The following is a 24,224-nucleotide window of genomic DNA, read 5'->3' as shown; positions in this document are numbered from 1 at the left end:
ACATGGTGTGCTGTCCGCCAGATTATGCAGGTGTGATATCCAGTCAGCTGCAACAAGTGAAGTATTGATGTCCATAAAGCTGGCCGACCAGCAGTCGACCAGATTTTGATTGTCATATCCAGCCTATAAATAGGCATGTATGCTCATTGTTGTATTCATTCACTCCACTAGGGAGTGGGTCCTTTTTGTAGGACTGTTTTGGGTGTTTCCACCTTTTCATGAAGGCAGCCCATGGCTGTAGATTTAGGGGTACCTTTTTTGTACCATATGAATATACTGAATTTCCAGCTATCTCTCTCTCTCTACTCTCCCTTCTGTCTACGTTTTTGCATCAGCATGTTCTAAGTGGTGTTTAGGGCTGAAAGAAGACTCTCGGAGCTTCTGTGTGTTGCATTGGTATTAGAGCATCAGGCTCAGCAAGGCTAAACCCTGATTCAGTCCCATATGAAGGTGTGCAAGTTTTGCCATGGACATTCTCTGGAGCTAATCCTGAAGGGGCAGCCAAAAAAAGAGACTAGAACCATAGATTTGGAGCATGTGCTGCTGTTTTTGTAGGGATTTGACTGATTGGAGGACATGGTGTACTGTCGGCGGCCGGCCAGATTATGCAGGTCTGATATCCAGTCCGCTGCAGCAAGTGAAGTATTGATGTCCATAAAGCTGGCTGACCAGCAGTCGGCCAGATTTTGATTGTCATATCCAGCCTATTTATCATATCCAGCCTATAAATAGGCATGCTCATTGTTGTATTCATTCACTCCACTAGGTAGTGGGTCCTTTATGTAGGACTGTTTTGGGTGTTTCCACCTTTTCATGCAGCCCATGGTTGTAGATTTAGGGGTACCTTGTTGTACCATATGAATATACTGAATTTCCAGCTCTCTCTCTCTCTCTCTCTCTCTCTACTCTCCCTTCTGTTTGCGTTTTTGCATCAGCATGTTCTAAGTGGCGTCTAGGATTGAAAGAAGACTCTCAGAACTTCTGCGTGTTACATTGGTATCAAAGCATTAGGCTCAGCAAGGCTAAACCCTGATTCAGTCCCATATGAAGGTGTACAGGTCCAAGGTACAGGAAAGTGCACAGGTACGAAGCCCAAGGCAAGGAACACAAGATCAGGAAGAGCTCCCAGGAGGTTTGTTGGTGGTGTTCCACAAAGCCCAGAAGGGATGGCAGTCCTATGAGCCAGATAGGTTTTCGGGCAACGGTCCCAAGGGAGGATGATCCTCCAAGGGGTGGAGTGAGAGTGCCAGACTCATTTCTCAGGAATGAAGACCAAGACGGTGTTTAGAGACGGGCCAGGAACAGATTGGGGACTGGATGGAACAGATGCATAGATCTTATTAGAGTCAGAGTGGTTTTGGAGACCGGGCCGGGTTTTCAGTGAAAAGGGTTGCTAGAGATGGATGGATGACAGAGGGACTTAGGGAATAGAATGGGATGATGACAGTCATCCAAGAACAGGTTGGAATCCCGTTATCAAGTTTAGCAGAGGGGGATGTCATGTGCAAGTTTTGCCATGGACATTCTCTGGAGCTAATCCTGAAGGGGCAGCCAGAAAAAGAGACTAGAACCATAGATTTGGAGCATGTGCTGCTGTTTTTGCAGGGATTTGATTGATTGGAGGACATGGTGTGCTGTCGGCCAGATTATGCAGGTGTGATATCCAGTCGGCTGCAGCAATTGAAGTATTGATGTCCATAAAGCTGGCCGACCAACAGTCAGCCAGATTTTGATTGTCAAATCTAGCCTATAAATAGGCATGCATGCTCATTGTTGTATTCATTCACTCCACTAGGGAGTGGGTCCTTTATGTAGGACTGTTTTGGGTGTTTCCACCTTTTCATGAAGGCAGCCCATGGCTGTAGATTTAGGGGTACCTTTTTGTACCATATGAATATACTGAATTTCCAGCTCTCTCTCTTTCTCTCTACTCTCCCTTCTGTTTGCGTTTTTGCATTAGCATGTTCTAAGTTGTGTTTAGGGCTGAAAGAAGACTCTCAGAGCTTCCACGTGTTACATTGGTATCAGAGCATCAAGCTCAGCAAGGCTAAACCCTGATTCAGTCCCATATGAAGGTGTACAGGTCCAAGGTACAGGAAAGTGCACAGGTACGAAGCCCAAGGCAAGGAACACAAGATCGGGAAGAGCTCCCAGGAGGTTTGTTGGTGGTGTTCCACAAAGCCTAGAAGGGATGGCAGTCCTATGAGCCAGATAGGTTTTCGGGCAACGGTCCCAAGGGAGGATGATCCTCCAAGGGGTGGAGTGAGAGTGCCAGACTCATTTCTCAGGAATGAAGACCAAGACAGTGTTCAGAGACAGGGCAGGAACGGATTGGGGACTGGATGGAACAGATGCATAGATCTTATTCAGAGTCAGAGTGGTTTTGGAGACCGGGCCGGGTTTTCAGTGAAAAGGGTTGCTAGAGATGGATGGATGACAGAGGGCCTTCAGGAATAGAATGGGATGATGACAGTCATCCAAGAATAGGTTGGAATCCCGTCATCAAGTTTAGGAGAGGGGGATGTCATGTGCAAGTTTTGCCATGGACATTCTCTGGAGCTAATCCTGAAGGGGCAGCTAGAAAAAGAGACTAGAACCATAGATTTGGAGCATGTGCTGCTGTTTTTGCAGGGATTTGATTGATTGGAGGACATGGTGTGCTGTTGGTCAGATTATGTAGGTGTGATATCCAGTCGGCTGCAGCAAGTGAAGTATTGATGTCCATATCCAGCCTATAAATAGGCATGTATGCTCATTGTTGTATTCATTCACTCCACTAGGGAGTGGGTCCTTTATGTAGGACTGTTTTGGGTGTTTCCACCTTTTTATGAAGGCAGCCCATGGTTGTAGATTTAGGGGTACCTTTTTGTACCATATGAATATACTGAATTTCCAGCATAGACGGAGGTTGCAGCGGCAGATTCGGATTATTCTTGCGAGGCATGCGGGACACCCAGTCAGGGTGCTGACCACAGAGGATATTGAGGAGATCCGTCAGTGTCCGATGCGGCACATATTATGAGATGGAGGCACCTCCATAGTGTACCTTCCAGTTCCAGTTTCATTTTCTAGGTGCCAGTAGTATCATCTTTATTTTTCATTTTCTGGGTTTCTTTATCCAGACATTGTATCAGATCCACCATGATGTAACTTTTGGTCTCATAGGTCATTATGGCCTTTTGAAGACGTTAATATTTCATTTCATTTCTCTCTCTCTCTCTCTCTCTCTCTCTCTCTCTCTCTACTCTCTACTCTCCCTTCTGTGTGCGTTTTTGCATCAGCATGTTCTAAGTGGTGTTTAGGGCTGAAAGAAGACCCTCAGAGCTTCTGTGTGTTACATTAGATGACTACTCGAACCCATATCCACAGCAACAAAGTACACAAATCTCATCTCTCCAAGACTCCTCTCAAGTGCTTTCCAACGAAGCCAGGCTTCAGTACCAATCAGCTCTCTCTCAAACCTGAGGGAGACAGAGAGGCTAGATAGCAACAAAACAATCCAAGAAACCACCGGGAACCTCCTACTGGAAGGGTAGGGACTCGGGGAGCTGTAGTGCCACTTGTTTGGCAACACCACATGCAAGAAGCACACCACACCTGATGCTGAAGCAGAAGACACAGCCACAACTCCAAGAACTTGCCTGTGTAGGACAAAACGCAACCTAAGGCTGGCCAACTGCAAGGCAAGGACTGGCTGGACTAGAAAACTTCACAACTTGCCTCTGTATAAGAAAACGCAGCCAAGAAGGCTGGCCGACAGCAAACAGAAGGCCGGCTGGACCAGAAAATGCAGCAAAGTGGTGAAACACAGCCATTGTTTTCACTGATCAGCAACCGGGAGAAGCTATGGAAGAAACGCAAGGCACAGTTGAAGACGGCGAGCAGTTTGCAGAAGGATGGAGCAGCCTGAACCTAAGCGAATGATACAATGTTGGAGAACGCACAGGCGGAAGTAGAAAATGAACAAGAGAGAGAGTAGAGAGAGCTTGTGGACAAGATCACCTTTTATATTAGCATGAAGGCTTTACAATGGCAATTAGCCAGCATCGAGTGTTGAACAATTGCTTGGGAATGGTTGAATACAAGTGATGATGAGAGGCCCCTTTTATAGTGAAGCAAGGAGGCTGGCCGACCGCCCACGACTCACTAAACATTAGAAAAAATATATAAAATCCCATAAAATGGGTACTGCAAAAATACACTGAGATGCACCAAATTCTAGCAAGCCCATGCATGGTTTCTCCATAGGTCAATTCTATAGGCAATGTACCATGTCGTGCATGAGCGTGTCCTGCATATGGATGACCATCTGGCTGTCCACCCTCTTTGGCATAGGCATGCCTCTCATATCCCTCATGTCATGTGGTGAAGAAGTATGGCGGGAAGTCACCGAAGGCTCTTCTCTTTGAAGAAAGACTTGATCCTGCGAGCGATAGCACTACCAAGCTCTATGTGAGGAGGCTTCTTGAATTGTAAAACACCAGAGTCATCTTCCAATATATGTATGCTCTTATGTGTGTGCATGCGTGGAGTGTGTGTGGGGGAGGATATATTAATACCAAGTTCTACACCCACTATTGGGCACTGATGATGCTAGGGGGGATGTCGTAGTATCTAGTCTATACTATGCATGATGGAGTTGATGGTTTATTTTCTTGTGGATGACTACCATGAGGTTATAAATTGCACATCTTATAAGGGGAATTTGGGCATGTTCTTGGATTCATCTAGGTATATGTTTATGCTGTATTAGCGGACATGCAAATTTCACATTGTGAAGTTTTTGACCAAGTTGCAGCCAGTTGATATTGGTTTAATTCTTTCCATCTTTAGTGGTGCATATGCCCTATCAACTACCTTTTTGTTGTAATAATTCCTTCTATTTGTTATGATTCTTAGTGCTAGGCTTTATTATGGTTGAGTCTGCCCTATATCTCCGGAGCTCTGACATAAACTTAGTACACAGACCTTTGTATAAATGTATGCTCTTATGTGCGTGCGTGCGTGGAGTGTGTGTGGGGAAGCATATATTATGTCCATTTGCTAGCTGTACATGAATGTAGGATCCTTACTTTGAAGACTCAAAGAGTGAAGGCTAAAGACATATGCAAAGACAAAAGATGTAGGTGGAGAGAAGTGGAATGCAAACATGAGCAAACTACAAAAATACATTTTTTAAAACCCTATGCTTTTCCCTTGCACGAAACCACATCCATACAGTATGACACCTGGGGTTTCATACATGTCGTGTATCTATTTCGCTCAACTTCTTTCACCTCTTACAAGAGTAGTGAAAGGTATGGAACGTAGTACATGGTACCATAAGCACTGCATCATGTAGAGGGGTTAAGTATGAGTAGTTAAACATGGGCACTGAAGCTGGCCTCTTCTTTTCTGGTGCATGTATGAAGAGGAAATGAAATACTGACAAGAAAATTTTCCCACCTCATGTTTCTCCTTTTTTTTTGGGATAAACAGTATGACTAACTTTGATGGCAAGCAGTCATTGTGAGTTCAGACCCCAAGAGAGAATGTTTCCAAATCTTGTCGTGATTAATAAATAACAGCCAATAGTCCTTGCTCATCAAAGGTTGTAGCCTGCAACCACCAACACTTGTAAGCTATTTAATGTCCTCCTTGATTTAGAACTCACCGTGTGTGTTGGGGTTTGATTTGCAAGGGGATTGAGAATTGGAAAATGCCCATTTTGAATGGTGTCTACTGTGCAGGGTGGAGGCAGGAGGACACTGCCTGTGGACCATGAGACGTCCCTGCTTGTTGAGCAGATTCGCCACAAGCTATCAAACAAGCGCCTGTGACATCAAAAATACAGAAAAAGTACCAGTGTTCAGATTTATACTTGTGCATCAGTCTGTTAGGGATCTGTCAGTCAATTTGCACAGCCATTATGCCTGAGTTTTAGAATGAGCGTTGCTGTCGTAACGGACTTGCGTTAAAGCAATATTTCCTTGTCCACATTGTAATAATTGCTTGTAACATATTTTTTAAATTTAAATCCAAGAGAAGTTTTGGCTTAGTTGTAGCAAGGCACAATTTACATTCCTATGGTTACATTTGAAGAAAAGGGCATTCAACTGCATCAATGTTTTTGGGCCAGTGTTGAAGGATAAATCATGTACATTCTGCTCCTTCGCTGGAAAGGTTTGTGTGCTGCAACTAACTTGAGGGACTTATGCGATGCATAGATATATACATGTGCTGTTGCAGAGCTGACATATTAAAGCACACTGGCCTCTGATAGCTTTCCTTGAGCCCATTGCAACTGATTTTCTGTTCCACCACATCCATCTATGGGAGCATCATGGGATTCACCTTTGTGAGCCTTTGTAAAATTGTTGGGCTGACCGAGGGTTGAGAGCATATTGTAGTCTCTTGGTTTTTTTAACTCCATAATTTGAGTTGCTGGCAGGTGATTATAATGCTGCTCACTCTAGAGTCAGCTGAAAGGATGCTGGCTTGTCTAATCCAGATGCAATGTGACTCCTTTTCTCTCCTGTGATTTATACCTGTACACCAGGAATTTTATTTTCAGCAGGTGGTGCTCTCATTGCAGAATTAGTCGACCCTGCTAGACAAGGTTTCAAGGTGCACATGAGAACCATCAACTATAACTAATCTTGGATTCCTTAAGATGCATCCATTATTAAAAAGCACTTAAGGTGGACATAAAAGGAGATTTTATGTATTTAGGTACATGAAGGTGTTGATGAGGTCCAAGGGTTTGAAGTGTCATTAAAACTTGAGCATCAAACGAATGAGTAACATGGGGGATTATAAACCCAAGATCATTTCGATAGTGGTATTATATTATTAATACAAGAGTGATATAGTTTTGTATGAGAAGATAAATTGTCCTAAGAAGGTTCTTGGACATGAGCACAGTGCCATCACCATCACCATCATCTCAAATGGAAAAAGTAATTGCAAATGTGATCCTCATGTTTGTGAAGGTAAACATCTTAACGTCTTTGTGATTGTGAAGGTCAACATCTGTGTTTAAACTTGCAAGTATGTCCATATGTACATTCATTACAAAAGCCAAAATTCACAAAAGCATTTACATGCTACAATGGGTTGATAAAGAGAAGATTCGCATGGTTACACTTCCAAATGCTTTTAATCCATGCATGAAAGAACATCCAAGTGTGGAGAGTTGGCACCTTTCCTTAAATCTTAGAAAATTTGGGGCCTTTTTCAATGGGCAACAATCAATGATTAACAAGCAATAATCAATATAAAAGAAAACTTTATCTTTCCCATGCGTGGAAGGAACTGCAGGTATGCAATAGGGCATAGGGTCTAATGGTGCAAGATCTTCTTCCATGGGTAGAGGTAGTATTGGAAACAAGGGCCCTCTCTTGGGTAGAGAAAGAAGAAGATGGCTTCTTGGGGTAAAATTGCAACCGAGCAAAGCTGGCACTCACTCATATAGGTTAGCCATAGGTTCTAAACTAATGGTATGTGTGACAAAGGTAAAGAAATTAGGTGCAGTAATGTGATGACATGGTCTTCTTGAGACTTTGCAGAGCTAGTGGTGGCGTGCTCTGCATTAAGGCGCTAGTACTCAGCGACCTTGACTTTCAGGTCATCCCCCTCTTTAATAGAGAACTTTTTATGTGATGTTCGAGATCAATGCGACACGTGCGATTACGTGTGGCATCTCTCTCTGCAAGGTGTGCCTATCTGTCAGAGACCTAGGGGAATTGCTGGAGCTACGAATGAAACTCTGGCAGAAGGCCTTGCATGAGCTCGACTATGGCAGTGGCATTCCTAGCTTCCCAATAGAGGATGACTTCAGGAGGTGCTAATGAGGGGTGGGGTTTCGGTTCAAGTCCCTTCACCAAGTTCCAAGAACCTTAGGAAGTGAAAACTTGTTCCATAAGGTTAGCCTAGGTGGTGTAATTAGACCCATTGAAACGAGTCTTTTCTGTGAAAGCATTTCTGGACATAGATGGCTGGTATCCATATAAGGAGTGTAGAGGGTTAGGTGGAACACCATTTGAGCCAACTTCAAGAATTCTACCTGAGGCCTACTCCGAGGTCACGTTGACAAAACAGCATTATGTACCACACCCCCTACGAGCACCTCGCCCAGATTTAAAAGAACTACTCCCTTTGGCTGGAGAGGGTACATTGTGGTCTCATGTGGCGTGACAGAAAAAATTAGCAAATCCACAATTGGCTGACCTACTGGAAATCCGAATAGTTACCTTCATGATCAGTTATTGCTTTCGCAGGTGGAGAAAAGCTCACGCAGTCCACACATGAGGGGGCTATGCAACTATCATCACAGATGATGCACATCCCAAGATAGAGGATTTTGGAATACAACCGAACTGGAGAAAGGAATTCTTAACAATTCTAGAATACAGCCATGTCTATGTGTGTGCGTCACCAACTCAACAGGTTGATCCATTGTACATGCCACCACTAAAGAGAAGATGGACTCCACTGGAGTTTCAGGAGGCCAAACAGTGCGACTCGCATGTCTATTACAACTTCCCAATCTTCATGCCAGCAACCTTTACAAACATATGGGAGCAAAGAAAACAGATGCTCACTTGGATACAGGCATGGCACCGTATCCCGGACCCAGCAATCGTGGATTGGCCAGTGTTAGATTCTTAAAATTGCTCGTGGTCTTGATTGATCAACCCAAAAAGCCATATGATGGATATGAAGCTGAAAAACTGCAATTCGACATGAATCAAGGCCCCTTTGATGACAGGGGTATAATGATGTATTATCATTGTCTGCGGTGTCTTCCTACATACATGCATGTCACATTCGAGGACATGGTGGACATAGGGTTCTGGCGTTCACACTTAGCATTCAGAAGAACCCTAAAAAACTTCAATCACACCAAAACTTCTACCGTCACATGAGTTCGGTGACCAGGTCTTTCGACCTCAGTGTAATAGGTTATGAGGACAGAACCTACATCAGGTAGGGGGGATGTTAATCCCATTTTGGATTAACAAGTATGCTCCTCCAATTAAAGACATTAATAAGGGTCATGAAAAGGCACGATAAAGTTATACATTATGAGATATTGGCCACCCAAGGCCTTAGTTAAGTAAGTTTTGGGTGCCCAAGTGTGAATAAGGGCCAAATGTATATAAGGCATTTTCTCATGAAAAGACACAATCCCCCTTTGTTCTATTGAGAGCTCTTCTTGTGTCTTGAGAGAGATTGAGAGAGAGCATTCTAGCATTTGTGCCTCTTCTATGCTTGTATGTTCATGCTTGTGTGGGAGAGTGAGAGAGAGTGATTGCCTTATGCGACGGTGTGAGCGACTCTACGGTGACAACGTGGAGGTGGAGCTTGGAGGCCTCAAGGGACTCAAGTTAGAAGCATTGGTAAGTGCCCTATGATAGTTGTGCTCTATTGCTTTTCCCTTAGGTAAATGCATTGTGTTCCCTCTTGGAGGTGTGGTAGTCCATAATAGCCTCCAAAGTTTGCTCGAAGAGAATGCCACTCCACCAGATATAAAGGCGTTCAAGGGTTGGAACTAGGGTCCAAGAAAAGTCATGTATTGGCTTTCAATCAATGTCACAAACACAATGATAATGGCACATACAGGATGCCAACACTCAGCAGCAGTTGCATGGAAGAACCTAGTACAGATGTTCTAGAACAACACAAAGGCAAGGAAACTGCAACTAAAATAAGAGCTGCATATTGTGGAGAAGAAAAGCATGTCTATCAATGAGTATCCTTTAAAGATCAAGAGCATTATTGAATCCCTTGGGTCTATCAATTTATCGGTGGAAGATGATGACTTAGTGAGCGTTTGTTTGAATGGGTTTAGCAAAGAGTACAAGAAGCCATTCAAGACCTCCATTTGCAGTCAGAGAGAATGTTCCCAACTTTTGGGACTTAAAGATCAAGAGCATTATTGAATCCCTTGGGTCTATCAATTTATCGGTGGAAGATGATGACTTAGTGAGCGTTTGTTTGAATGGGTTTAGCAAAGAGTACAAGAAGCCATTCAAGACCTCCATTTGCAGTCAGAGAGAATGTTCCCAACTTTTGGGACTTAGTGTCCGTGCTGAGATCATAGAAGAAAAGTCTCTAGGTGAGGACTCTTCTTCACAAAGCAAGAACACATTAGAACATGCCTTCTACTCCAATTTAGGTAGAGGCAGAGGTAGAGGTTGTGGTCGAGGTCAAGGTGGTGGCCAACATGGAAACCAGAATTATGGACAACAATAGTCCAATGAGTCACAACAGTAGCATTAGCAGGAACCATACACATGTGGAACATGCCATTCTAGAGGAAGGGGGAGCTAGAGGGGCTGAGGCGGTTGGAAAAGAAATTGAAGTGGAAAAGTACTGCTTTAAGAAGTAGAATGACATTAAAAGTGAAAAGTTGCAACAAGGCAACTATGAATCATATAGTAAATAGGGTGGTGTGATGATAGAAGTGAGCAGCTATTTGTGATGCAGCACATTATGGGAGATGTTAAGCATCCTCCTGTGAGGTGGGTTCTTCTAATGCTACATCTTTTTAGATGTAGATTCTTGTGGTGCCACCTAAGCAAGGAGTGGTGAGGTTTTTGAAGAAAGATACTTCACTTTTAGGAGTAGAGGGTAGATCTAGGTATTGTTTTCCTTTATCTTGCATTTCACAAGCAAGTTCTTGTGTCTTCTCCACCACCCCCTTGCGAATTGTGAGGAGAGGTTCCTATAGTCTGCTTGCACTTGCTTAGGCAACCGCCACACCATTTAGGGTAATGAAGGAGATTTTTTCAAGGTTTTCACGAATGGTGACGGCTTCAAGGCCTTACTCTTTAGAACCGAAATGATTTGAGTTTACCATCATATAAGCCTTGAGCCTCTAAGAAATTATTAGTAGGCAACCACACTATTGGCAATACTGTTTGCACGTGACATAGGTTCTTTGTTGGTAGGTTTCTTGGCCTTTCTTTGGTTTCTCTTCTACTTCTTGGTGGTGGCTAGTTGGGGAGACAATGTTGTGTTGGTGGGCCTTGGAAGTCATAGGGGGTTCTCTCCTTCTGGAACTTTTAACCTTCCAACAATTGTTTGGGCACGCAACGACATTGATTCCTTTGATCTTGAGGCAATGGTATCTTTTTTTGTCAGCCTTTGATAGTCCTCTTGAGAGGTTTTTTGAGGGAAAGGGATGCAACATCCTTTGGTAGCCATATGTGAGTGTTGCCCTTGTAGTATCCTTGGGCTTTGAGCAGTTGATTGGGAAACCAACCACACCACTATTTTGAAGTGTTACCCTTGTAGTAGTAGCCTTGGGCTTGGAGCAGTTGATTGGGAAACCAACCACACCATTATTTTGTAGGGTGAGCTTCACATGAGTGTTACCTTTCTTGAACTACCTCTTGGTTCTCTTTGATGGTCGCTTGGGGATCCACAATGTTGTGTGTAGCCACATTGAAATAGCCACCTTGGGTGATGAGAAAGTAAGTTTTTGGCAATGTAATGTTTAGTGAGTGTAAGTGTTGCAATTAAGTGAGTGATTTCTAGGCACCTAGGAACATAAAGTTGGGACTAATTGCTATGGTGGATGTAGGTGGGCTTGCCACATTTGCAAGGAGTCATTGACTAGAAAGCCACACTCTTGTAGATGCAATCGTTTGTGCATTATTTTTTGATATTATGAGGGAAATAGGAGGCTTACCAAATGTTGATGTTGAGACCATACTTACCGTACCTCTTGCTAAAAGGGGCTACAGGTAAGATTTGTTGTGTTCTCCCCTTTCCAAGGGAACATTATTAGCTTGCCTGTGGGGAGATCAAGGATTACCATAATGTTGGCCCAGTTGATTGTGCATTCATCTTTGCTCACCTAGATTTCTCTAAGGATGACTCCCTCTTTGATTACACACTTGTAGGGACAACATGAAAGTTACACATCAAGGGATTGTGCATTTAGCTTTGCTCACCTAGATTTCTCCAAGGACAACTCCCTCCTTTGCTAGGGACAACATGAAACTTGCATGTCAAGGAATTACACCTGTAGTAGGGACATCATGCAACTTGCACATCACAAGGGATTACACACTTGTAGTGATAACATGAAAGTTGCACATCAAGGGATTGTGCATTCAGCTTTGCTCACCTAGCTTTCTCTAAGGATGACTCCCTCATTCGATTACACCTCTAGGGACAACATGAAACTTGCACGTCAAGGGATTACACTCGTAGTAGGGAGACAACATGAAACTTGCACATCAAGGGATTACACCCGTAGTAGGGACAACATGAAACTTGCACACCTATAGGGTAGCATGAAACTTGCACATCAAGGGATTGTGCATTTAGCTTTGCTCACCTAGCTTTCTCCAAGGATGACTCCCTCTTTGATTACACACTTGTAGGGACAACATGAAATTTACACATCAAGGGATTGTGCATTCATCTTTGCTCACCTAGATTTCTCCAAGGATGACTCTCTCCTTTGATTAGACCTCAAGGGACAACATGAAACTTGCATGTCAAGGGATTACACCCTTGTAGGGACAACATGAAACTTGCACATCAAGAGATTACTCCTGTAGGGACATCATTAAAATTGCACATCAAAGGATTAGATGTATTGTGAAGAGTCTATGTGAAACACCCCAAGCTTTCAAATGTTTGTTTATTGGCCACTTAAACATTGGTGTTTACAACACCAAGAGAGAGTTGGTAGCATACCCAGGTTTCCCATTTCATGAGATTGTGGCTAGCTTCAGAGCTAATGAAATCTCACTTTATTTTCATGTTTTTACTAAATGAAAAGTTAAGCCACACCCTAATAGGTGGGGTTTTAGAGTCATATTGAGAGTGCCTATGGTTCTAGCAATGGGGATGTGAATCATTAGCCTCATCTTCATCAAGTAGGGATGCTTATGGATCCTTCTCTTATTCATCATCTAGGTCTTGATAACAAATCTAACAAATATAAATGGAGATATATATTGAGTTGTGACTTGTCGTCCCATGGGGTGTGCTTTCCAGTTATGAAGAATGACTTTTAATATTTTGCACTTGTTAATATAGATGTGGTTACTGCCTAATCATAGATTCGAGACTTGCACATGTAGTGCCTTGCATTATATTTCACACTTGTTGATATAGATGTGGTTAGTGCCTCAATCATAGATTAGTAGTGAGACTCGTGCATATAGGGCATATGATTATATCAAACACACTTGGATGGCTGCTCTAAAGTTCATTATTATAAAAGTTTGTCGAAAACTTAACCCCATGGTTTTGACTTTGAGGTCTCGTGCACGACCTAAGGGTTTTATGGTTGTTCCATCCATTTGCCAGTTTCACTACCAGAGTGGTTTTGTCCAAGGTTGGTTAACCCCATTGTTCCTAACATTGTTTAGTGAGGATGCTAACTCCTACACACCACCATCAAATATGGCTTTGCATTCTCAAACTTTATAACCTACTGGAAGGTTGCATTTGTGGCATCACTTTCAAAATAGTGCCCAAGTGTATTTATTGGTAATTTGCACACCTTAGTTTTCTTAGTATAATTGATGTAGCACTATGGGTATCTTCGTGATGTGTCATGACTTCTTGTGTCTGTTGATGTAGCACTATGGTTCTCTCTATGATCTAGCACAAGTTCTTGTGTTTCTTGATCTAGAAATATGGGTCTCTTTATGATCTGGCATGACTTCTTGTGTCTCTTCAACCTTTTCTTGGAGTCATCCTTCCATCTAGTTGTATAGATCCCTCCATAGGCTAGGGCTTACATGTAGAAATGTGCCAATGGGAAATCTAATTTTAGAGGATAGGAAAGATGATAGATCAACTATATCCCTAGGTATGTATTCCCCTTGGCTAGATGCATGACTTGGGCCCCATCAGCTATGTTGTGTAAGGAATCTCAATGTCATCATGGAAGGCTCTTTTATATTGTGTATAAACACATATTGAATCTTTTTTTCTTTAGATTCCTCCTTCATGGCCTCAAGTACAAGTGGCAAAGGGATTATCTGATGCTGCCTCATATGGATCTATAAGAGAAGGTAGCATTCTTGCTAACCCTAGTTCAAGTTATTTAAGTTCATTAAGTGGAATCCCTACCAATCTTGTGTGATGCTCCTCTCACTAGTTTTTAAGTTTAAACACCCTTGTTGTAGTGGAATCCCTATCAATCGTATGATGCTCCTCTTAAGTTCCAACTTGCACTTCCTTGACCATGTGTTGGGCTTCTTCAAGCCAGTGTTTCTTTTGGATGGGGATTGGGTATTCATCAATGAAGCATTTAGGTAGTAAATCTAGGTCTATACTCTATTCAGAACCACTCTATATTTTCACTCTTAGAGGAGGATGATGAGTCGACTCTATTTAGAACCACTATGTATTGTCACTCTTGGAGGAGAATGATTAGTCTATATTCTATTCAGAACCACTCTGTATTGTCACTCTTGGAGGAGAATGATTAGTCTATACTCTATTTAGAACCACTCTATATTGTCACTCTTGGAAGAAGATGATGCATCTTGACTCTATTTTATTTGTGCTTTAGTAGCAAGCTTGGCTTGCATTTGTGTCGGCACATTCAATGAGATAGTAGTTATCTTGCCATGTTGAACTCTTATAACACATTTAATAGATAAGCCCTCAATTTTGGAGTTACCATTATTGTTAGCAGGGGGGAAATCTTTGTAGAAATGATCTACTCCACAATTTTGGAGTTAGCAATGTTGCTATAGCAGGGGGAAATATTTGTAGAAATAATCTACTCCACAATCATGGCATGATGATGTCAATGACGCATCCTTTGAGGCAATTAGAGTGTTCTTTATAGGACACTTGTCCACTTAATGTGGTCCTTGAAACACTGCATTCCCTACGAGCGCACAAGAGGTTTTGGGGAAATTCAAGCCATAGTAGGTAATGGGAGGCAACTCTTGGGAGAGCATCACGTGGTTGCACAACACATAAGGATTCTAGAGTGCTTGGACTCCTTTGTCTTGCCATTTGGTAATGCTTTAATATTTCCTCGATCATTCAAGTTTATCCTCAAGTAAGGAGGTCAGACAAGAAGTGGAATAGGCACAATAAGCAGTCTTAAAGGATGTTGGGCTAGTAAGACACAAAGTGGAATGGGTGCACTAAATGTCCTTAGTTTCCCATTTGCGGGGTGTTTCTTGTGGCTAGAGCCATCATCAATGCATGTTACATAGGGGGAGATGGCAATACTAATGGTTGATATAGTTCAAGGGAAGTGGTTGAGTCTAAATTTGTGTTCGTTCATGTAATGTGACTATATTGACATTCCAATTTCCTATAGTCACCATTCCATGACAAGTCTCTGCATTGGCGACATACATTAAAGTCCTCTTGTTTAAGTGTGTTGACACATTACACCACACTAGACCATTGCACTTTATGGGGACAATGATATTTTTTTTTTTTGTAATTCCCACTTGAAATCATTTGGTAAGCATTATTGCACCTATGCAACAAGCGAAGCACTGAGTTCCTTAATAGTCACGCTACCAATCGATGTTCCTCCCTTATTGTCTTTTGGTTTATCCTTGTCTGATGGCAAGAGGCTCAATAAGATTTTTGGCACATCTGTGAGTATTTATTTGGTTGATTTTCTTGCATGTTGTTGCCCCCCTGACAATTAGCCTCTAAATTCCTTGTCTTTTACATTCTTCTAAGGCTGAAATCAAAACTGTATATTCAGCACTGTTATTACTGCTGCTGACATCCTTCACCACCATTCACTTCTTGCATACTAATTCACCTCTTGGATTATAAACAAGAAAACCCCCACCTACCATCTGTGTCACCCTCCCCTGCAGCCTCCATCAAAAAATAGAGTATAAGCAATTTTCAAAGGTTTAGGGGGCCTCCAAGTTAAAACCTAGTGAGATTTTTTCTCAAATTTAATAAGTTTTCTCCCAATGTTCTATAAGTTAATAAATCAGCACAATGAAGCTCTAGTACTATCCTCCACCTGAAAAGTATATTCATAGCTCTGTAATTCCAAGAACCATTTGGAAATTTTAGCATGACTTCATATGTTGATGAATTAGAGTAAATATTGGTTCTACAATGATGATGACAAAAAGCTTTGAAAGTAGATAAGATATGAATTTTCTAATTGCAAAAATCAGAGCTAAGTATACTTGTTCAACTTGGGTATAGTGCTTCTTACTATCAGTTATGACTCTAGAAGCAAAATAGACTGGCCTTAGCATACATGACATTTTATCCTTTTGCAAGAGAGCTGAGTCCAATCTGGTGGCATAATAATGGGCAGCTATTATAGCACTTGCTTACATTCTTTAAATGTCTCCTCATCCTCCTCATTCGAGCGGAAATTAATCATATGGCCAAACCTTTGCAAGGGTTGTAACAACTGAGATACTATAATATGAATGAATCTGGAAAGATACTTGTTTTTTGTATATAAGAAATCAGCTCCTTATCTATAGTTGGTGATGGCAAATTCAACAACACTTAACTTTAGATGGATCCACATTGATCCCTTCCTCTGACACTTTGTGACCCAGTAGAATAGGCTTCTTTTCAGCCATTCATGCTCTGCCAAGCTACAAGATTTTCTTTCTCTAGACTCCCATCTCAGACTGAATTGCTTTGATTTATCTCCTTTAACTGACACCTCTCATAAAGAAAACTAAAAAAAACACAAGCAATTAGGTCCACTTGACTCAAAAGCTCGTGCCTTATAGAAATGCAATGACCAAAACAAACCTGACATTTTAATAACCAGAAGGTATATTCAATATGAATCAGAGAAACTCTTAGATAAGGTAAATAAACATGAGGCACTTCACACTAGTCGATTGGTACACAAATTTAAACTGAACAAGATTCAACAAACCTTAACAAAAAGAAATTTTTCTTTCTGTACTGATTACACACATCATGTATCTTAAACAAACCCACATAGTGAAAATAAAGAGACTTGCTTAACATATATGCTTAAATGTCTTACAAACAAAGCTTACAGCATTTCTCTCTTACTCTCACTCTTTTCAACGGTATTTCTCTAATGCCTAGATTCTCCCTCCCCCTCTCTCCTCACACCCTCTTGAAAAGATCTTTCTTTATAGAAAAAAGCAATCGGTAGCTACCTCCTTCCTTCAAAGAAGGGCTTGCCATATTTGATTTCAATGACTTCTCTATTTCTTTAGACATCTTCATTCTTCTAGACTTTTGTACATCTTCATGATGGGGTATCTTTTTTAGTAGGCACGTGGCCTTCCCACATTACTCACCTGCTTGATTTCATACTATGCCCACTTCCTCGGTCGACACAAAGATGTAAAAACTAAAGTTTAGACTAGCACATGTATGTTGCAATCCATGTTTGTGCTAGTCCTAAGACATTTCTTAAAAGAGAAAAAGTTTCCAAAAAAAATGCATCAACGGTTTCTAGCTAGAAGCAGTCATGTGTTCCAACATATGTTTTGAACAGGTGTTCTACAAAGGCTTTGCATACAATTACACCTTTTGAAGCTTGGAAAGGTAGAAAACCCTCTCTATGGCTCTGTTACACCCCGCAGCCCAATGGTGGTAGAAAGTGCTGGCAATCCACTCCCCACGTCGTGAGCACCACCTCAGTATCACAAGTGTGGAGGTGGAGAACTATAACCACCAAAGATCCATTACCAAGAACAAGAAGACTCATAAAAGGGCACTCGGTCACTATAGATGGTGACGAGAGGATAGCTTAGTATTAGGCAGGAATAGAGCTAAATGCTAAGGTAGATGGAACCTATGAAGAGTGCTATTGTTGTATGCTCTCAACTATTAGTTGTTTTGACAGTTGTGTCATGAAGCTGGAGAGTGTGTTTGTACTCAAGGAATGTTAGCACTATTGGGTAACTGTTCTATATTGATCTGTCATGTTTCTAGAATATAATTAAGAGAAATCTTGCCATTTCATTGTTGTTCCAAGTTATCCTCTGTGTCTAAGTTCGCAGTGTCACTGTTCTGCTCAATATGTTGTCTATTTATGAGAAAGCGAGTGAGATGTTAGTGGAGTGTTGCTGAGAGAGTGATAGTGAAGGGTTGCTCAATAAAGTCATGTTTAGCGTGACCCCTTGACCATATGGGAGTTGGTGTTTGTACCCAAGAACTCTGGTGGGTGACTACACGTCTCCCACATCATTGCCTAACTGGTTGGTCACCACAAACTATTATCTTGCCTTTCTAATGTGAGAGAAATCATTGAGAAACGCTTGGCAATCCTGCTGGGGAACAATCTCTCAGAACAAGTCTGAAGAGAAATCATAGCTGTTGGAATTAGGGTTGCAGGAATGCACACACAACTTCAAGAAGATGAGGAAGGTTGAGCACAACACAGTAGTGTATTATGAGTGCCAAAAATGAAAGATTACAAGCCCTAGAAGATAATGGGCGTATATACAATGCACGGGGAAAAAAACCTCCTAGTGAGGGAAAAAGTGCCCCGGCGGTCCTAAGTGTGTTCACACACATCACTACTATAATATGGTAACAAATCCCCCCTGGAGTGATGCGGTGAACAAGAGCTAGCACTCATGTATAGGGAAGTGTCTAGCTATGTGGACGAATCCACAAAAGGGAGTAAGCCCAAAGCTTTGCGAAAAGCTTCGAACTTCTCACGAGGCAGAGCCTTTGTGAAAAGGTCTGCAAGGTTATCCTGTGTTGGCACATAAGCCAAACTGATCTCTCCTGCAGAGAGTCTCTCCCTGACATAATGGTAGTGCACCTCAATGTGCTTCGTACGAGCATGGAACACTGGGTTCCGCGCAACTGCCAATGCGCTCTGACTGTCAGTGAAGATGGTGGTGGCAGATGGCTGCCCAACACCCAAATCAGCCATAAGGCGTCTGAGCCACACACACTCAACCGTAGCTGTGAAAGCTGCCCTGTACTCAGCTTCACAACTAGAAGTGGCCACAGTAGGCTGCTTCTTGCTCAACCATGATATGCATGAGCTTCCAAGCATGAAGCAAAAACCACTCGTGGACACGCGTGTGTCATAACAACCAGCCCAGTCAGAATCTGAAAAAACATGTAAATCTGGCGGCAATGATCCCCCCTTGGGATAAAACAACCCAAGATGCCGAGTACCACTCAAATAGCGAAAGATACGCTTCACTGCCTGCCAATGCTTAATGCCTGGGCTATGCATAAATCTGCTCACCTGTGAGACTGCAAACTGAATGTCTGGCCTCGTAATGCATACATAAATGAGGCAACCAACAGCTGTCTGATAGAGTGTGACATCAAAGTGATCTCCAGCATCATGAAGACTCAACTTCAAACCTGTCTCCATTGGAGTAGCAATAGGCTTGCAGTCTTCAAGGCCAAATCTCCGCAACAATGTTTCAATATACTTTGTCTGACACAAAGCAATACCTCCATCACACTGCTTAAATTGTATCCCCAAATAATGATGCAAATGCCCCAAATCTGACATCTCAAAAGAGGCATTCAAATCAGCCTTAAAATCAGCAATATGACTCTCATTTGGTCCTGTGAGCAGCATGTCATCGACATAGAGAGCAATGATTAGATGTACACCATCCACACGTTTAACATACAAAGTGCTTTCTGTTGGACTATTCTGAAACCCATGTGCAGTCAAATATGCATGTATTTTTTCATACCAAGCTCGTGGAGCTTGCTTTAAACCATATAAAGCCTTTTTTAATCTGCACACTTTGTTTTCCTGCCCTCTTTGAACAAAACCACGAGGCTGCGATACATACACCTCCTCATGCAAATCTCCATTTAAGAACGCAGTCTTTATGTCCAGCTGATGTACATTCCAACCATTATGAGCTGCTAATGCACAGATGCTACGAACAGTGGTCATACGACATGTGGGAGCAAAAGTCTCATCAAAATCAATGCCCTTCTCTTGAGCATAACCTTTTGCAACAAGCCTAGCCTTATGGCGATCCACTGTGCCATCAGGCTTACGCTTCAATTTGTATACCCACTTAGTGCCAATGGCCTTCTTGCCAGGGGGCAAGTCACATAAAGACCATGTACTATTCTTCATAATAGCATCGTATTCTGCTTGCATAGCAGCCATCCAATTTTCTGAACTTTGTGCCTCATCAAATGAAACAGGCTCACTTTCATCGCACATACTAGAAACAGCCAATGCATAACAATCTGACGCATAAGAGGCACCATGAGAGCCAGAACGAGTGCGACTAGACAAAGGGGCATCCAACTTGCTGTCACGCAAAGTCTGCACCAGCCATCTAGGCATGTTCCTAGAGCCCTCAATCTCTTTTTAGCCTCTTTCGCAGCCAGCTTAGGACACGCTTTGATGACATGATCATTTCCCTTACAGTACTTGCAAAATGTCTTCTGTTTGTCACCCTTCTTCTCATCTTTGTCTTCCTTCTTTGGTTGCGCAGCATTTGCAGATTTCTGCTTACTAGAAGAAAAGCCAGCTTTACCTTTCCCGCTTCTCTGACTAGCAACGAAAGCTTGATCTGCGACACGCATAATATTCCTGTTTTGCCTTGACTGGTCTTCTTGCAGCAAAACAGAAACTAACTCCTCAAATGATAAGGCATTGGGATTGCCTTTCATCATCAAGCGAAGAGTGGAAGCAAAACCCTGATAAGAATCTGGTAGACCATTCAAAACAGTCTGCACAAGTGAACTGTCTGACAGGATTTCATCTGCAGAAATGAGCTGCTCTTTGAAATCCTTGATCTTTGTCAAAAAACTATCCATAGAATCACCTTCGTTCATATGCTCACTCTCCAACTGTTTTCGGAGGTAAGCAACACGAGCCTCATTTCTTGCCTGATACAATGTGGCAAGTACATCCCAAGCATCCTTAGAAGTCCTGCAGGAGCGAATATGTGGGATAATGGTACGTTTGACAGACAGCGCAATCAAGGCATGAGCCTGCGCATCTCTACCATCCCAACGAATCTGCTCTGCTGAAAGTGGTGGTTCTCGAACAGCTGCTACAGCACTTGTGCCTGCACCATCATCAACAGTACCTGTTTCTGATGTGTTTGCAGCATTCCCAGCCACAATAGGACGTGCATCAATACCATGCACAATGTTCCATAACCCCTTTGCTACCAATACATGTCGCATCATATATGCCCACAATGGATAGTTGGTGCCATCCAACTTATCCTCAGCAGCCAACATGCGGAATACATCATTGTTGTCAGCCATGGCCAATGACTGTACTACTAGATGTAAATGCTGTCTGTAAGAGGTAAACCTGTATAAAATCGATCTGTGCTATGTAGCACAGCCCAAAACAGACGAATGGGCACCTGTCCTGCAGATTTTAATCTTGACAGAAAATCTGCACAGTAGGACGATTTTGCCTACGCAGTACTTGGAATGCAAAAACGGAGGGCGAAATGACTTCAGATCAAAATTCTGAAACGAACATGCCCTACGGGCTCTCCCACGGCATATACTAACCTGCAGACGCTCGTGAAACCTCGTCGCAATCGGAGGAGATGAAGCGGCAGGTGCCGGTGATGCTGCCCGGGAGGAGGAAGCCTGCTCTGATACCAATTGTTGGAATTAGGGTTGCAGGAATGCACACACAACTTCAAGAAGATGAGGAAGCTTGAGCACAACACAGTAGTGTATTATGAGTGCCAAAAATGAAAGATTACAAGCCCTAGAAGATAATGGGCGTATATACAATGCACGGGGGAAAAAACCTCCTAGTGAGGGAAAAAGTGCCCCGGCGGTCCTAAGTGTGTTCACACACATCACTACTATAATATGGTAACAATAGCATGGAAGGAATTCTCCAGAGAAGTCAATATGCAAAGCTTCCCACTACACAACTCAAACAACTTCAGGCATGCTTCACGCATGTTCAAGAATCTAAGAATAATGAAAAGTAATGCCTTCCAAGAGACCCTTTGGGAAGCTTACAGCTAGGAGTACCTCACATCATCACAATCAAGAAGGCAGTGCTGAAACTTCTGCAACCCCGCACAAGCAAGAAGAAGTGTTAGAATTTAGGCACGACTTGGACCAAGAAAAGGAGTGCCAAGAGTGAGAAGCCGGGCATAGTCCAGGTTTGGAAAGCCCAAGAAGGGCGGATTAGCAAAACCACGAAAAAAAACCACAACAAAACCCCCAGAAAAGGTTCAAGGGAGCCATGGCATCATTAGTAGCCAAAAATTTCTTGGTGTATTCAAGAGAGATAGCAGAAGATGCAGACTTGCATGTGAGGAGGTTTGAGCAATACTGGAAAGTAGCCAGACCTCGGATGTGGAAGAGCCAAAGCTGAGTGAAATTCGTAGGAGATGCTTTCATGAATACCTTCAAAGACAGAGCCACAGAGTGGGTGTGTCAATATATCAAGACAACTATTTCTAGACCTATGAAGAAGTCATGACTGCTTTTCTGGGAAGATTCCACAAAATAAATTCTAAAACTCAACTCTGTGATCAAATGAGAGAGATACGTCAAGACGATATGGATGTGGAAGGTTATGCAACAAAGCTACTAAGCTTAAGGTAGAGAGTGGCAGAACAAACCCGACTCTTCATATAAATTGTTGTTGACTAGTTTGTCCAAGGGCTTAAGCTGGATATCCACGCAGTAGAGCAGTCAGCACAAAACAAGTGGAAACTGAAAAAGAGTTCAAGGAATTGGTGTTGGCCAAAATGGCAAAAAGAAGAAGTCGAGAAAGGAGACAAAAGAAGAAGCCCAAGAAAAGTGTAACCACTAAAGAGGATGATTCAAAAAGACTCTTCGCATGACACACCAATGGCAGTGAAAAAGAAGAAAGACAAAAAGAAGAAAACTGGGAAGGCACAAGGAAACCCCGGTGAATTGATGTTGCAGGTAAAACAACTCATGCAAGAAATGAAAAAGAGCAAGGGCTCTTAATGTTGCAGGGTAAAACAACTGATGCAAGAAATGAAAAAGAGCAAGGGATCAGAATTCCACAAGAATGTGTTCTGTTCCCACCAATGCAAGAAGGCAGGTCACCTCAAGGAGGAATGCACTGTGCCACCAACTTGCACCATATGTAATATGTACAATCATAGTACATGGAACTACATGCACAATATGAAAAATAGAGCTCCCATGGTGAACAACATTGAAGGAGCAAAAAGAAGACCCCCAAGAATGGGAAGGTATGGAAATAAAGACCGGGAAAATTATTCAGGAAGGAGAAACCAAGGACGAGCTAGTGGTTCTACAACCTTCACGCGTTATTATTCTCAACAGCTTGGACACACCAAAGCAGAATGTGCCATGAAGAAAAAGCATGATGAAGAAAGACAAGCAAAATTGATGTAGCTCAAAGAAAATCCACCAAGCGTCAACATGATGCAGGCAAATGACATACAGAAGGAGGTGCATGACATCTTTGCAGTCACAAGGGCTAAGGCTAATGAATATGGGGAAATGATAACTCCGCCACATAATCAAAACTCACCCCTAGCCCGCAAAGAAGGCAGCTGTGTGGACTAGGATTAGTAGGAAAAGGTGAGAATGCAAACTACTAAGGAAATAGAGAAAAGAAAAAGTTTATAAAAAAAAGAGGATGGCTCACGTGAAATCATAATGGGATTGCCAGAAATAAGTGGAAGCAAGCATTCAGAGCACCTTAATCGGGAGGAATACTTGGAAGAAGACTAGAAGAATGATGATTGGTTACAAACCAATGTACTGTTGTGGATAGACAGGTTTAACTGAGACAAGTGCTGGACCTATGTCCAAGGTTCAAGGCCAAAATACTGATGGCAAGCATTAAAGGACTGAGCAAGGAATTAAAGAACTCAACAGAAGAAGGAACCCTGGAATGTAGCAATATGCAAGCCGAAGAACCCCCGGTATCCAGAGATGAAGTGGCCAAAGTCACAATTCAACTAAGCAATGTACTCATCAATGATGATGTACTGGATGGAGGATCCGAAGTGAATGTCATCACCGAGGAAACTGCATTGGGAGTCTCAAGTGGGAGCCCATTCCATTCAACATAAGAATGGCAGATAACAGGGTAGTAGTACCTAAAGGAATCATAAAAAATGTCCTAAATGAAAATCAAACAAGTTGACTTCAAGATCAACTTAGTGGTGATTACCACAAAAAACCACACTGGGTCTTACCATGTATTATTGGGAAGGCCCTGGCTGAGACACGACAAGGTAAAGAAAGACTGGGGCAGGAACAAAATCACCATCAGAAAAAAGGAAAGCGGAAAGTGCATGTGGATCTCG

General features: G+C 42.4%; 1 protein-coding gene across 2 annotated transcripts in view; it reads left to right on the top strand.

Moving 5' to 3' along the window:
* Positions 1-6,037, top strand: part of LOC147630511 (uncharacterized) — a 37,784-nt gene extending 31,747 nt beyond the window's left edge. For both annotated transcript variants that reach the window (XR_015267654.1, XM_086810398.1), the window contains exon 7: positions 5,730-6,037. Coding sequence is in view for 1 of the 2 variants with exons in the window: in XM_086810398.1 (XP_086666524.1) it covers positions 5,730-5,819 (90 nt within the window). In the remaining variant the exon portion in view is untranslated. The remainder of the gene's footprint in view (positions 1-5,729) is intronic.
* The last annotated feature ends 18,187 nt before the right edge of the window (positions 6,038-24,224 follow it).

The sequence above is a fragment of the Cibotium barometz genome, chromosome 16 (genome assembly GCF_041138505.1).
Source record: "Cibotium barometz isolate CiBa-2024 chromosome 16, ASM4113850v1, whole genome shotgun sequence".
In the NCBI taxonomy this organism is placed as follows: Eukaryota; Viridiplantae; Streptophyta; class Polypodiopsida; order Cyatheales; family Cibotiaceae; genus Cibotium; species Cibotium barometz.
This window is presented reverse-complemented; position numbering and strand designations above follow the sequence as displayed.